Source organism: Aegilops tauschii, chromosome 7, assembly GCF_002575655.3.
Source record: "Aegilops tauschii subsp. strangulata cultivar AL8/78 chromosome 7, Aet v6.0, whole genome shotgun sequence".
Taxonomy (NCBI): domain Eukaryota; kingdom Viridiplantae; phylum Streptophyta; class Magnoliopsida; order Poales; family Poaceae; genus Aegilops; species Aegilops tauschii.
In genome coordinates, this window is record NC_053041.3 from 598,808,178 (window position 1) to 598,824,130 (window position 15,953).

General features: G+C 46.6%; 2 protein-coding genes and 1 non-coding gene across 3 annotated transcripts; 2 read left to right on the top strand and 1 right to left on the bottom strand.

Moving 5' to 3' along the window:
• The first annotated feature begins 6,705 nt into the window (after positions 1–6,705).
• Positions 6,706–7,958, top strand: LOC109781754 (uncharacterized). Its single transcript, XM_020340361.4, has 2 exons — positions 6,706–7,234; positions 7,662–7,958. Exons 1-2 carry the CDS (start codon positions 6,805–6,807, stop codon positions 7,724–7,726), a joined length of 495 nt encoding a protein of 164 aa, XP_020195950.1. The 5' UTR covers positions 6,706–6,804; the 3' UTR covers positions 7,727–7,958.
• A 139-nt stretch (positions 7,959–8,097) lies between these two features.
• LOC109781755 (putative clathrin assembly protein At5g57200) lies at positions 8,098–12,488 on the bottom strand. The gene is made up of 15 exons (XM_020340363.4): positions 12,004–12,488; positions 11,799–11,868; positions 11,624–11,721; positions 11,298–11,436; positions 11,066–11,193; positions 10,869–10,961; positions 10,747–10,797; positions 10,591–10,656; positions 10,424–10,489; positions 10,241–10,321; positions 9,766–9,843; positions 9,498–9,665; positions 9,331–9,409; positions 9,052–9,170; positions 8,098–8,704 (listed from the first exon to the last, which is right to left on the bottom strand). The coding sequence occupies exons 1-15, from the start codon at positions 12,097–12,099 to the stop codon at positions 8,309–8,311; spliced, it is 1,728 nt and encodes a 575-aa protein (XP_020195952.1). The 5' UTR covers positions 12,100–12,488; the 3' UTR covers positions 8,098–8,308.
• Positions 12,489–15,192: 2,704 nt separating this feature from the next.
• On the top strand, positions 15,193–15,404 carry LOC120970186 (small nucleolar RNA U3). Its single transcript, XR_005764923.1, has one exon. It is a non-coding gene; the product is annotated as a small nucleolar RNA U3 (small nucleolar RNA).
• The last annotated feature ends 549 nt before the right edge of the window (positions 15,405–15,953 follow it).

Sequence of the window (15,953 nt, forward strand, 5' to 3'; positions counted from 1 at the left end):
TAACATGTATATCAAATATAGCTTTGTTCACTTTGCCATCCTTCTTATCCACCAAATACTTGGGGCAGTTCTGCTTCCAGTGACCAGTCCCTTTGCAGTAGAAGCACTTAGTCTCAGGCTTAGGTACAGACTTGGGCTTCTTCACTTGAGTAGCAACTTGCTTGCCGTTCTTTTTGAAGTTCCCCTTCTTCCCTTTGCCCTTTCTCTTGAAACTAGTGGTCTTGTCAACCATCAACACTTGATGTTTTTTTTATTTCTACCTTCACCGATTTTAGCATCGCGAAGAGCTTGGGAATTGTTTTCGTCATCCCTTGCATATTATAGTTCATCACGAAGTTCTACTAACTTGGTGATGGTGACTAGAGAATTCTGTTACTCACTATTTTATCTGGAAGATTAACTCCCACTTGATTCAAGCGATTGTAGTACCCAGACAATCTGAGCACATGCTCATTGCTTGAGCTATTATCCTCCATCTTTTGGCTATAGAACTTGTTGGAGACTTCATATCTCTCAACTCGGGTATTTGCTTGAAATATTAACTTCAACTCCTGAAACATCTCATATGGTCCATGACGTTCAAAACGTCTTTGAAGTCCCGATTCTAAGACGTTAAGCATGGTGCACTGAACTATCAAGTAGTCATCATATTGAGCTAGCCAAACGTTCATAACGTCTGCATTTGCTCCTGCAATAGGTCTGTCACCTAGCGGTGCATCAAGGACATAATTCTTCTGTGCAGCAATGAGGATAATCCCCAGATCACGGATCCAATCCGCATCATTGCTACTAACATCTTTCAACTTAGTTTTCTCTAGGAACATATCAAAATAAACATGGGAGCTAAACGCGAGCTATTGATCTACAACATAAATATGCTAATACTACCAGGACTAAGTTCATGATAAATTAAAGTTCCATTAATCATATTACTTAAGAACTCCCACTTAGATAGACATCCCTCTAATCCTCTAAGTGATCACGTGATCCATATCAACTAAACCATGTCCGATCATCACGTGAGATGGAGTAGTTTCAATGGTGAACATCACTATGTTGATCATATCTACTATATGATTCACTCTCGACCTTTCGGTCTCAGTGTTCCGAGGCCATATCTATTATATGCTAGGCTCGTCAAGTTTAACCTGAGTATTCCGCGTGTGCAACTGTTTTGCACCCGTTGTATTTGAACGTAGAGCCTATCACACCCGATCATCAGCACGAAGAACTTTTGCAACGGTGCATACTCAGGGAGAACACTTATACCTTGATAATTTAGTGAGAGATCATCTTATAATGCTACCGTCAATCAAAGCAAGATAAGATGTATAAAAGATAAACATCACATGCAATCATAATATGTGACATGATATGGCCATCATCATCTTGTGCCTCTGATCTCCATCTCCAAAGCATCGTCATGATCTCCATCGTCACCGGCATGACACCATGATTTCCATCAACTTGATCTATATCAATGTGTCGTCACATGGTCGTCTCGCCAACTATTGCTCTTGCAACTATTGCTATCGCATAGCGATAAAGTAAAGCAATTATTTGGCGCTTGCATCTTATGCAATAAAGAGACAACCATAAGACTTTTGCCAGTTGCCGATAACTTCAACAAAACATGATCATCTCATACAACAACTTATATCTCATCACGTCTTGACCATATCACATCACAACATGCCCTGCAAAAACAAGTTAGACGTCCTCTACTTTGTTGTTGCAAGTTTTACGTGGCTGCTACGGGCTGAGCAAGAACCGTTCTTACCTACGCATCAAAACCACAACGATAGTTCGTCAAGTTAGTGTTGTTTTAACCTTCTCAAGGACCGGGCGTAGCCACACTCGTTTCAACTAAAGTTGGAGAAACTGACACCCGCTAGTCACCTGTGTGCAAAGCACGGCGGTAAAACCAGTCTCGCGTAAGCGTACGCGTAATGTCGGTCTGGGCCGCTTCATCCAACAATACCGCCGAACCAAAGTGTGACATGCTGGTAAGCAGTATGACTTGTATCGCCCACAACTCACTTGTGTTCTACTCGTGCATATGACATCTACGCATAAAAACCAGGCTCGGATACCACTGTTGGGGAACGTAGTAATTTCAAAAAAAATCCTACGCACACACAGGATCATGGTGATGCATAGCAACGAGAGGGGAGAGTGTTGTCCACGTACCCTCGTAGACCGAAAGCGGAAGCGTTAGCACAACGCGGTTGATGTAGTCGTACGTCTTCACGATCCGACCGATCAAGTACCGAACACACGACACCTCCGAGTTCAGCACACGTTCAGCCCGATGACTTCCCTCGAACTCCGATCCAGCCGAGTGTTGAGGGAGAGTTTCGTCAGCACGACGGCGTGGTGACGATGATGATGTTCTACCGACGCAGGGCTTCGCCTAAGCACCGCTACAGTATTATCGAGGTGGACTATGGTGGAGGGGGGCACCGCATACGGCTAAAAGATCAAGCGATCAATTGTTGTGTCCTTGGGGTGCCCCTGCCCCCGTATATAAAGGAGCAAGGGGGAGGTGCAGCCGGCCAGGGAGGAGGCGCGCCAGGAGGAGTCCTACTCCCACCGGGAGTAGGACTCCCTCCCTTCCCTGTTGGAATAGGAGAAGGGGGAAAGAGGTGGAGGAGAGGAAGGAAAGGGGGGCGCCGCCCCCCTCTCCTTGTCCTATTCGGACTAGGGGGGAGGGGCGCGCGGCCCTTGCCCTGGCCGCCTCTCCTCATCTCCACTAAGGCCCACTATGGCCCATTAACCCCCGGGGGGTTCCGGTAACCCCTCCGGTACTCCGGTAAAATCCTGATTTCACCCGGAACACTTCCGATATCCAAATTGTTGGGGAACGTAGCAGAAATTCAAAATTTTCTACGCATCACCAAGATCAATCTATGGAGTCATCTAGCAACGAGAGAGAGGAGTGCATCTACATACCCTTGTAGATCGCGAGCGGAAGCGTTCAAGAGAACGGGATTGATGAAGGAGTCATACTCGTAGCGATTCAGATCGTGGTTGATTCTGATCTAAGCACCGAAGAACGATGCCTCCGCGTTCAACACACGTGCAGCCCGGTGACGTCTCCCACGCCTTGATCCAGCAAGGAGAGAGGGAGAGGTTGGGGAAGACTCCGTCCAGAAGCAGCACGACGGCGTGGTGGTGATGGAGGAGCGTGGCAATCCCGCAGGGCTTCGCCAAGCACCGCGGGAGAGGAGGAGGACTTGGGAGAGGGGAAGGGCTGCGCCAGAACTTGGGTCATCGCTGCCCTCCCACCCCTCCACTATTTATAGGTGGGGAGAGAGGGGGCCGGCCCCCTTAGATCTCATCTAGGGTTGGGGGCGGCGGCCAAAGGGGGGAGGAGTGCCTCCCAAGTCAAGTGGAGGCCCTCCCACTTAGGGTTTCCCCTCTCCCATGCGCATGGGCCTTGGGGGGGCTGGTGCCCCTGGCCCATTAAGGCTAGGGCACCTACAGCCCATGCTGCTGTATTGGACGTGGTGGAACATTTTCCGGACCTCCGGACCCCTCTGGAATCCTCCGGAACCTTCTGGAAGCTTCCCGGTACAATACCGAAAAACCCGAACTTTTCCCGGAACCCGAACAACAACTTTCCATATATAAATCTTTACCTCCGGACCATTCCGGAACTCCTCGTGACGTCCGGGATCTCATCCGGGACTCCGAACAACATTCGGTAACCACGTACATACTTTCCCTATAACCCTAGCGTCATCAAACCTTAAGTGTGTAGACCCTACGGGTTCGGGAACCATGCAGACATGACCGAGACGTTCTCCGGCCAATAACCAACAGCGGGATCTGGATACCCATGTTGGCTCCCACATGTTCCATGATGATCTCATCGGATGAACCACGATGTCGGGGATTCAATCAATCCCGTATGCAATTCCCTTTGTCTATCGGTATGTTACTTGCCCGAGATTCGATCGTCGGTATCCCGATACCTTGTTCAATCTCGTTACCGGCAAGTCTCTTTACTCGTTCCGTAACACATCATCCCGTGATCAACTCCTTGGTCACATTGTGCACATTATGATGATGTCCTACCGAGTGGGCCCAGAGATACCTCTCCGTTTACACGGAGTGACAAATCCCAGTCTCGATTCGTGCCAACCCAACAGACACTTTCGGAGATACCTGTAGTGCACCTTTATAGCCACCCAGTTACGTTGTGACGTTTGGTACACCCAAAGCATTCCTACGGTATCCGGGAGTTGCACAATCTCATGGTCTAAGGAAATGATACTTGACATTAGAAAAGCTCTGAGCAAACGAACTACACGATCTTGTGCTAGGCTTAGGATTGGGTCTTGTCCATCACATCATTCTCCTAATGATGTGATCCCGTTATCAACGACATCCAATGTCCATGGTCAGGAAACCGTAACCATCTATTGATCAACGAGCTAGTCAACTAGAGGCTTACTAGGGACATGGTGTTGTCTATGTATCCACACATGTATCTGAGTTTCCTATCAATACAATTCTAGCATGGATAATAAACGATTATCGTGAACAAGGAAATATAATAATAACCAATTTATTATTGCCTCTAGGGCATATTTCCAACACAAATATAGGCTTCCAATATATCAATCTTCATGTCTCGACCATTTCGAGACTCCTCGTCATGTCCGTGATCACATCCGGGACTCCGAACAACCTTCGGTACATCAAAACATATAAACTCATAATATAACTGTCATCGAAACTTTAAGCGTGCGGACCCTACGGGTTCGAGAACTATGTAGACATGACCGAGACACGTCTCCGGTCAATAACCAATAGCGGAACCTGGATGCTCATATTGGCTCCCGCATATTCTACGAAGATCTTTATCGGTCAGACCGCATAACAACATACGTTGTTCCCTTTGTCATCGGTATGTTACTTGCCCGAGATTCGATCGTCGGTATCTCAATACCTAGTTCAATCTCATTACCGGCAAGTCTCTTTACTCGTTCCGTAATACATCATCCCGCAACTAACTCATTAGTTGCAATGCTTGCAAGGCTTAAGTGATGTGCATTACCGAGTGGGCCCAGAGATACCTCTCCGACAATCGGAGTGACAAATCCTAATCTCGAAATACGCCAACCCAACAAGTACCTTCGGAGACACCTATAGAGCACCTTTATAATCACCCAGTTACGTTGTGACGTTTGGTAGCACACAAAGTGTTCCTCCGGTAAACGGGAGTTGCATAATCTCATAGTCATAGGAACATGTATAAGTCATGAAGAAAGCAATAGCAACATACTAAACGATTAAGTGCTAAGCTAACGGAATGGGTCAAGTCAATCACATCATTCTCCTAATGATGTGACCCCGTTAATCAAATGACAACTCATGTCTATGGCTAGGAAACATAACCATCTTTGATCAACGAGCTAGTCAAGTAGAGGCGTACTAGTGACACTATGTTTGTCTATGTATTCACACAAGTATTATGTTTCCGGTTAATACAATTCTAGCATGAATAATAAACATTTATCATGATATAAGGAAATAAATAATAACTTTATTATTGCCTCTAGGGCAAATTTCCTTCAGCCCCCGTCCCGACGGCGCGTCTCACGTCACCAGAGGACATGTAGAGGTATGTCTCCGACGGATCTCGTGTTTTGGTTGGTGTTTGTTTTTGATTGATCTGTGTAGATCCAGTCTTTGTTCGTCTGTGTTCATAAGTTTACAATTTAGATCTTTTCGATGTATGCCTCTCTTCATTGACCGTGATTGTTGTTGTCGTGTGCTGGTCCTTTGAGGCTTCAGCACGACGACTTCCAAACTGTCTACTACAAAAATGTTTGCTCGGCTCCGGTGCGAGAGGGGCGATGATGGCGGCGCGCCTTCTACTCGTTCTGGTGTAGTAAATGTCCTAGGTGGTTTACATATATGGATGTAATTTTTGTTACTTCTCTTATTCTTTGTACCGTCATGATGTTTGATGTTTGATGAATACTCCCTGTCCCATAATATAAGAGCGTTTTGTATTCTTATCCGCTGACATTATTTTCAAATGACATTTGTTCCTCCAGACTTGGATGCCGTTGGGGAAACGGCGGGACGCTGAGCGGATGCAGGAGGCGATGGAGCGGATTCGACTGATCCAGATTGTTGCCCGTCACTGGATGTTGAGGATCGTTTCCGTTCCTACCGGTGTTGGCATGTTTAGACTTTTGCCTTATCATTCTCAGGCCTAGACCGGTTGCATGTTCAAATTTAGGCTTCGGCCGCATTTCCTTTTGTTTTAGACTGTCATGTTTGTTGGATGCTGCCTATTCGTGGGCTTTATTAAGTTAAAGCCGGACGTTCCTTGCGTCTTTGTTTTAAAAAAAATAAAACATTCTTATCATATATTATGGGACGAAGGAAGTGTAGAGTACAAAATGTTCTTATATTATGGGACGAACGGAGTAGATATGAAGTTTTTTTAAAAGAAAATTCACTACATTTACGAAAAGAGATTCCCAGGGGTAAACGCGTCAAAACCGTGAAACAGTCGGCGACGCCCACTTGCCCGTGGTTTGGTCTTTTCCGGTGGGCAAAACCGTCTTAAAAAAATTAAACCAGTTCCCAGCCCGAGACGGAACCGCGCCGACCTATTCGCGGATAGGCCCCCAGGCCGAGAGCTATATTTACCTCCGGCTCCGCACCCACCTTCCCAGACCTTCGCGAGACCACCACGCACCCCACCCCACCCCACCCACGCGCCTCTTCCACCGGTCACGCCTCGCTCCCCTCCGGCCACCACCGGCGCCTGACTGTCGCATGGCGCGGGCGCTCTCCTCCCGGGCGGCGGCGACCCTGACCCGGCGGCTGGGGGCCCGGCCCGCGGCTGCGGCCCTGGGCCGGCGCGCCAACCACACGCGGCGCCCGGGCGGCGCGATGGTGCTGGAGCTGGACGCGGCGGGGGCGTCGCCGGCGGCCGCGGAGGGCTCCGCGGGCGCGCTCAAGCGGCGCCTCGAGGAGGCCATCGACGGCGCCATGGCCCGCATGTCGGAGCCCGAGTGGGCGCCCTTCCGGCCCGGCACCTCCTACTACGCGCCGCCCCGCCCCGCGGGGGCCGCCCTCGGCCTGCTCGAGCTCGTCACCCGCGGCGGCGGGATCGGGGTGCTCCCGCCCCCGCTCTCCGACGACGAGGCCCGCGCCGTCGCCTCCTCCTCCCGCGGCTACCCCTGCTCCGCCTACTTCGTCGACGGTGAGCGGCCGTCCCGTCCCAGATCCCCCATTTCATTCCCCCTCTCCAAGTAACAATAAAAAATAAAAATAAAAACAATTCCCGAAACTCCCCGGAATAGGCACGTATTTGCAGCGCAAGGACAGCCCCACAATAGTCTTGCTCTGCAATCCAAGCTCATGCGGCTCCCCTGTTTAGCAATTTACTGTAAAATTCAGTTCTTCCGGGCTTATTGATCGAAGCCATTGCTGCGACAAATTTAACAAAGTATAAATCACGCGCATTCCATCTCTAGTTCTCATCCTGGCATCAAACCCAGATGCTTTGACTCTGAGTTCTTGGAGTGACGGTTTTCATTGTAAATTGTAAACAAAACATTTATCAGTTGATCACAGACTGTGTTCTTGCACTTGCATCCTTGCTTAAACCTGGATTAATCGTTATGCAGGACGCTTTCCGGATGAAGAGGCGGAGGGATTCGTAGAGGATGCAGATCTAGCTCAAGAGGACTGAACTGGAACCACTAGTTTCATTGCACTGGGTGAAGTGGGGGATCAAGAAAGACCTGTCTGTTTTATGTTTTTATTATTACCTATCTATGGTTTCTTGCTACTGTACATATGTAGAACACATGAATTCATGCCCTTTCATGAGGAAATAAGAACTTAACTGAATTCGTGTAACCTTTTCTTGTCATGTGCAACACTCGTCAATATCGAGATCAGTAGTACTGTGTCTTGGATCACCATCTCTTGTGCTACTGCCTGACTTTTTGGGTGAATTGAACAGTTTCAGTTACTGGTGATTTTTCTAGGCTGTGTGATGATGATGATAAACATGCTCATGTGTTTGCTGAGATGTGCTCGATGGTCGAAACTGTGTCATGACATCTAAACGATTTTATCATTTCCCAAACATGCTACACAGTTTCCATAAGGTTTACAGTGTCAACAAAGTTCAAACTATACAAGTTGCTCCTCAGAATTAGAAGAGGGGTATACGACTGACCGAAATTAGAGTAAGATACGGCAAAGATTGTGCAATTCAGGCTAAATCTGATTAGAGTAAGATACAGCAAAGATTGCGCAATTCAGGCTAAATCTGATTGTTTTGCTTTGGCGGATTCGCCGTCGTGACGAGAGCACTGAACGGATCGCCGAACGGGTTGGATAATCCGGCATTCACGGCGTACTGAGCCTGCTGCTGCTGGTATGTCTGTGACGGCATCGCCAGCATTTGATGTTGTTGTTGCTGCTGCATCTGGAAGTAGCCATGCTGCTGTGCCTGGTAGTACTGCTGCTGCTGCTGGCCCATCATGGCGAACTGCACGTTTGATGGCGGCGCGAAGCTGTTGGACATGGCGAACGGGTCATTGGGGTCAAATGGGTTCACCGTGACGCCGCCGGTGTAGGTCACACTGGCAATTTGCTGCCTCCTCGCGTCGTCTTCGTATAGGCTGTCTAGCAGCAGCTTGTCGAACCCTCCGGCTTGCTGAGCAAATGCAGATGAATAAGTAAAATTGCATTCAGTTATATGCTGCGTTCGGCATTGTGGTACCTTTTCAAAAGCACTTCTTTCATTTCTGATTTTGTGGGTTGAAAGTTTTTTTTTACTAATTTGAATAATTTCTGTTTTTTGAGGATTGAAAGATTTTTTTTACTAATTTGAATGTAACAGTAGAATATCACGAGAACCGATAAAATTGCCCGCAACTATCTAGATTCTGCAGCTCAGCACATCACAGCTCAACAAACGCAAACTGAGCCATAGTCTTACTAGTGAGTTGTGTAAAATCTTATAAACAGATTGAATCTAAAGATATAGCAAGATATACATACCACTTGGCTGACAGCTGGTTGGCTTGCGTGGTTACTCTGGGCAGTGACCAGTGCCAATTCCCACCCAGCTTTGTCAATGGCAAACAAGTCTAGAGGGGCCGAGGCATTGTTCTCACTCCCTACATTACTCACGACGTCATGATGCGGTATTTAGCAGCAGATACAACCTTAAAGATTATAAACATTCTAGAAATATAAAATAGCACCAATGCAGGTGAAACTTATTGGATCACAACATAACTGCTACTTGTGGTTTTGCTGATTACATCCAGTACATACCTGGTTCCACGATGGCAAGAGCAAGTGCGTTGCTTTGTTCAAGGTTTGCAATCATGGGGTGCAATTCTTCATCCAAGTTCTGCGAGCGGCATAGGAGCAAGCGTGTAAGATTCAAAGAAGCAGGCACTAATTTGGCATGAAGGCAGAACATAGTGGACCGGAATTACTAGTAGATCCCCAGTGGTTGGCCGCAATGGTGGGGGTTCATCTTCTTCCGAGAGAGTGGTATATGGTGGCTCTTCTTCAGGTGCAGCTTCTGCTGGCTCTTCTTTCTCCTCTTCAACCGGTTTCTCGGTTTCCTGTGGAGCTTCATCTTCGTGGTCACTAGGTGAACTCTGCTAGCAACAGCAAGAATTAATAGAACAATAGTAGATTTATGTTGAGTATCTTGATTTCCTTTTTGTTTACAATTTTACTGACAGTGAACGCACTCACCACACTCTTTCTCGTGATGCTGACACTGGGTGCTTCTCTGATGTACTCTTCCATAGTTGCAAGGAATGAAGAAGGTGGCTGCATATCAGTAACGCATCAACATATATCACTATATGTCTAAATCCTCGCACCCAGAGATTTAGTGCACATGAATTGATTGACATGTATAATCAGGAGTATCCAAGAAAATAATACTCCCGCCGTTCCTAAATATTTGTCTTTTTAGAGATTTCAAATGGACTACCACATACAGATGTATATAGACATATTTTAGAGTGTAGATTCACTCATTTTGCTCCGTACGTAGTCACTTACTGAAATCTCTAGAAAGACAAATATTTAGGAACGGAGGGAGTAGTTGTGAATACAACTATAGGTCGTGGTCAATTGGGAGCTATTGACTGCTATATACATAAATATTCCCTCTGTATTCTCTTAAGACATTGATGAATATTGAATGGATGAATAAGCACACCTGCCTCAAAGTAGGAAACTGGAATGTCTTGGCGAGCTCAAGATTTTTGCAGTAGTCATAATACGCAGAAAGCTTTTCTGCCTGTGAAATAGGCAAAATCAAATCATGGAGTGACATGAACTGGTTAGTTTACCAACAATATAGAAGGAGGAGAAGAAGAAGAAAAAACCTGACTTTCTGTACCTGCTGGCCAGCTCTTTTATAAATTTCAAGGGCCTTGATAGCATCCATTTTTGCCATATCAAAATACTATCCAGACAAGAGAAAAAGAACTGAACTTATGTTCACAAATTGATTATGGGCATACACGGAACACGTAGGATGACATCCAGAAGAATTGTATAGAGTACCATATCAACAAGATTGATGATGCCGTCATTTATCGAACAGTATATTTTGAAGCTCTCCTTCAGAACCTGAGGCCCATAAAACGTACATACGATCAATAGGAAATACATACTATTTGTGAATTAAAAGGAGAAAAGCATAACAAATTTGGTACTTACAAGGGCTAATGCATATTGTATAAGGTGATTTGTGCAGGCTGTACCTTCAGGCTGCGACAGTGAAGAAGATGAACAAGAGGAAAGAATGGTATCAAAGGAGTGCGATCTTCCTATAATCAAACCTGGCAAGAAATAAGCCGGAGTAGTAGCTTCTGCAATGCAGGCAACTGATCTAAAAGATCTTCACATGGAAGGGTTCTTGTTCTACTGTGTGCCTGGGGTAAATGTGCCAACACTCCAACATTACAGTCATGACAACCAAATCAGCAAACCATAATGGGTGTCGACTGTTGAGACTGTATGAGAAATCAGTATTTACCTTGCCAGAAGCCTGGGGTAATTTCACCAGACGATCGGCTTCGACGTCGTATTTTAGAACCCTAAAGCATTCGACGCGTTCATGTAGGTAGAATGCATACAGGCGAACCCAAGCAGAGGAATCCCATGCTGACAAAAGGGGGTGGAGGAGAGCGTCGCGTCAGGTACCGAAACAGAAGAGCGGGAGCTTCCGTTGGTTGCTGCAGTTCAGAATGATGCGCGATAGAACAAACCTAATGGGCTCGAGTCATCCCTGAAATTTGGAAGCTGCAAAATGTTTCCTCTGTACGAATAGCTCAGGAAGTCATCTTTGAATGACCCGTCGCCTTCTCTCAGTAACCTATGTATCACTATCAGTGTTTTAAGCGCAACCTGTAGCAAACATTATTAGTCAATGCACACCTTTTTCTATGCACCAAATGAATACTCCTTGCTAGTTGTTCATGCATCTCACAATGGACAGAAAGGAAAATTAGGAGAACCAAGATAAACGGTATAGAGATGACTGAATCAAGGATTATCAATCAACATAGATAAGGAAGCAGGGAACAAGACCCACTATCCAGTTCTTGGTCTTGGACAATCTCCTGGCCAATGTACATATGGAGTAGGCGACGTCGGCCCGCGGGCGATTTGCCGAGTTCGCAAACATTATCCCTGCATCCAGCAAAAAAGATTTCACCAAGGCCGCATGGATGCTGCATTGCATGGTCAGGGAGGGGGAAACCACTCACTCCTGAAATGCCGCTCCTTGGGCGGGCACTCCACGTGGTTCGTCGCCTTCACGATGGCGATATCCAAATCCTGCAACGACCACGAAATTATTACAGAGGGCGCACTGGCAATTGATGTGTCAATTTGCAGGACAATCAGAGGTTGAAATGCAGGTCGGGAGGAGATGCAAGGCGAGGTGTTGGCGGCAGGACGGGCGGGGCTTACCTTGTACTCGCTGTTGAAGTTGGCGAGGCCAACCTTGGTGGAGTCCTTGAGGGCGCCGTAGGCCTTGCGCCAGGTGCCGGACCCCATGACCGCCATCGTCGCCCTCGCCCCGGCTCCGGCCCCCGCTCCGCCCCGCCCCGCCGCGCCCGCGGTCCAGCTTCGGCAGCCGCGCGCGCACGCACGACGGACGATGGAAGTTAGCCCGGTGCGCCAATTTTAGCAAGGGGGCGCCAATGGAGGGAGAGGAGGAGGGGAAGGGAGGGGAGGCGCGCGTTGGCCAAAAAAAAAAAAGGTGTGCGTAGGGGAGGAGCCGGATACTTCGGCGCCCACAACGCGCGCGGGGAGGGAGGGAGGCATCGGGCCGGAGGTGTCGGGGGCGAGCTGGAGCTGGAGCTCTGGGGGCGGCGGGTGCGCCGCCGATTCGCCGGAGACGCCGATGACGAACAGTCGGGTGGGGCCTGCTGTGCCGTGAGTACTCCGACGATGCTTGTTGATCAGGCACCACCAAATTACTGTCAGATCCACCAAAAATGTGTTTTTATATTTCGTTTGTCTGGTTGTAGATATTGATCTTTTGTAAATAAAAAAATCGAGGGAAAACCATCCGGCTTTGATCTGTTGTATAAACTTGATCGAAAATAAAACTATCCTGACTTTGTGAAAAATAACACACTTTACATTTTGAAACGGATGGAGTACTAAAAGTCAGGTTGAAGTGTACGTTTAGGGCGTGTTTGACAATCCATGCCAGCTTCCAGCGTCGACTTTTAACCATAAAAGACTGGAGTTGAAAAGCATTCAGCAAGAGAGATCCTCACTCAATAACTACTCAGGCTGACAACCTATTTCCTTCGATGTGGCTCGTCTCTTACTGGAAGAGACGAGGCCTTGCAGGTGCTCTGTTGGTCGGGGAACGAGCTAGCAAAGCAGGGGACGTGCTCCAATGGTCGGGGATGTCGAGGACGAGCTCCGATGGTCAGGGAGGTCGAGGCTGCTGGCGAAGTCCTACACTGTCCGGGAGGGCATCGACAAAGGGTGATGGCGGGGGTATAGACTGGGTTGCGGTGAATGGGAAGGGAGGTGGCCGGTGCCCCACGTCATCGGGTGCTCATGGCATCTAGGGTCGGGGATGACTAGTGTGGGTGGGAGGAGGAGGGGACAAGTCATCGGCTGGGGTTGGTGCGCTCGAACAAGACATGATTCACTTGGCGGTGGAAATATCCCAACTCTAGCTCCTCATGAAAATGAGAGATCCAGATAATCAGCTTCCCTAACTCCCTCGAACTTGCACTATGTTGGCAGCCAACTTCTTCATCTTCACTTCGCAGCCGTGGAGTTAGAGGAGTTGACAGCTCGGGATCTACCGAACAAGGCCTTATTTTCTATCTAGATATCCCACGAGGCAAGGGAAGAGCCTGCCATTCTCTTCTAGTAGTTGTAAGAGATGGCGTGAAGAGTTGGAAACTTCGCGTTTGAATGATGAATCATTTCGCACATTCATGATGTCACATTCAAATCGAGGCAGAGTCATTTACGAAGTCTTTCTACTGGTGTAACATAATTGTGTATTTGTGGGTCAAGGGGTCCAAATTCCACAGGATCATGGAGCTAACCCCGGCGATTAAAGAGGGACTAGTCCTAGCGTCATAGTGAATCAGTGAGGCGCAGCAGAAGTCAAACTCAAGGAAGTGGTCCTCAAGATCAAGAGTCTTGTGGTTGTATGCCCGACTGATGGCTGCTCAGTCGATGCGGATTTGAAGGCTCTGTCTCGATGGGGTGGGGTGCTCCCGCTCAAGGTGGCTTCTGGTCCGCAGAGCGACAGTGATAGGGCGCCATATCTGGCCATGTGAAAGGTTGGTTCAATGCTTGGCAACTTGATGGCCATAGATGACGTTGTTGATAGAAGGTGTGATTCTCTCTCTTGTGAGAAAGGCCGTTTCCAAAGTTGGAGCCACCTAATCCTCCATGTGTCTCGTCGATTGTTTGGCATAGGATGTGTGGGTAGATCATTCATCCATCTATCTCTGCATCCAGGTTCGCCTCCACTATTGTTTCGGGTTGATGAAAGATCCACGATGAAGGCCCGTTGTTGGCCATTTATAATAAAATCAAGGCCGCTTGCTCGAGGAGAGGTAATGACTCGACAAAGTTCCTCCTCTTCGATGGTGTGTGGTCTTTATGGGTAGCCGGATCGGCTAGGTGCCTTGCCTTATGGGCATGACGTACCAGTTCCTAATTTTTTTTTCAAAAATTAAATGGGCAATTATCTTCTTCTTAATCGATGGATATACCCACCAATCCCAAATGAAAAGAACGAAGGAAGAAATCCATGGTGTGGTTTCATCACAAAAAGCTTACATGCCCATGGATAGAAAGGATATAATTATTTGATGTTGTTCTTGACCGGTGCCGCCATCGTCGGCATCATGCTACCTCATTTACCTCGCAGGGTAACTTGTACAACTAAACTCCATAGAAATTGGTTAGAATTTCCTGAAAAAAAAAACAGATTAGAGTTCATTTCAAAAATCCATTTTTTAAAAAAGATTTCATTTAAACAAATTAGAAATTGACTAGAATTTGTACAGGTCACCTACAAATTAAGTGTTGTGTGCACATGCACAAAACGAGTGTAACAGTGTTGGCATTTTTTTTCTAGACTAGAACTTTGAAATTTTTAGAAGCCTCAGTTCAAATAAATTTGTTTGGCACAGAACCAGTGTAACAGCGTTGGCCTTTTTTTCTCGTTCTAGACGAGAACTTTTGAAAAATTTAGAAGCTTCAATTCAAATAATATAGACCCCGCACTTTTTTTAAAATAATATCGAACGGAGGAGTAATTAAGAACCAGCAAAAGAATACGAGCAGTGATAGACAAGGCAGCATTTTAACAGATGTTATTTATTTATTTTTAATCTGAGCATTTTAACAGATGTGTTGAACAAAAAGGAAAATAAAGCCGATGCAACAGATGGAAAACAAAAGAGGAAAGCAATGCGAGACATGTATTTCTTAGATGGGCCGGGCTCTGTTTATTCTCCAGCGCAACTTCACGGGCCGACCCACGAGGCCTTCTCGTCTCCCACCGGAAGCGCTGCGCTGCAGCGTTGCTTGCCACACATTAGTCCCACCTCGGAAGTTTACAGGGAGCAGAACCAGTTTATAAGGCGGGGTGCTGCAAATGATAGCATGACCTTACTTGAACAGGATCTGTTCTATAGGCTAATACCGCTGCATCCTTTACCAATAAGGAGGCAAGCACTTCAGTCTGGTTGATGCACTCTGACAAGTGGGCCAGAGCGTGATTAACGGCCAGGAATGCATCTGATGGATGGATTCGACGGCTGTAGTGTAGATGATCGTTCCTGCCATGGGTGGCCCCAGTGGTTGTCTGACAGACACAAAAAATTCTTTTTATTTTTTTTGCCTACAGAATTTCCTTCTATGTATTATCAGAAATAATCTGCAGTTATATTTTCGAACTTCTTTAGCCACATAATGTATTTATCCAGTGGTTGTCTGACAGACACAAAAAATTCTTTTTATTTTTTTTGCCTACAGAATTTCCTTCTATGTATTATCAGAAATAATCTGCAGTTATATTTTCGAACTTCTTTAGCCACATAATGTATTTATCCAGTGGTTGTCTGACAGACACAAAAAATTCTTTTTAATTTTTTTGCCTACAGAATTTCCTTCTATGTATTATCAGAAATAATCTGCAGTTATATTTTCGAACTTCTTTAGCCACATAATGTATTTATGTTGTCTGACAGACACAAAAAATTCTTTTTATTTTTTTTGCCTACAGAATTTCCTTCTATGTATTATCAGAAATAATCTGCAGTTATATTTTCGAACTTCTTTAGCCACATAATGTATTTATATAGTCATACATCTGAATCATTTTTGAGCTTCTCCAACCACATAATCTATTTGCAATCATATAG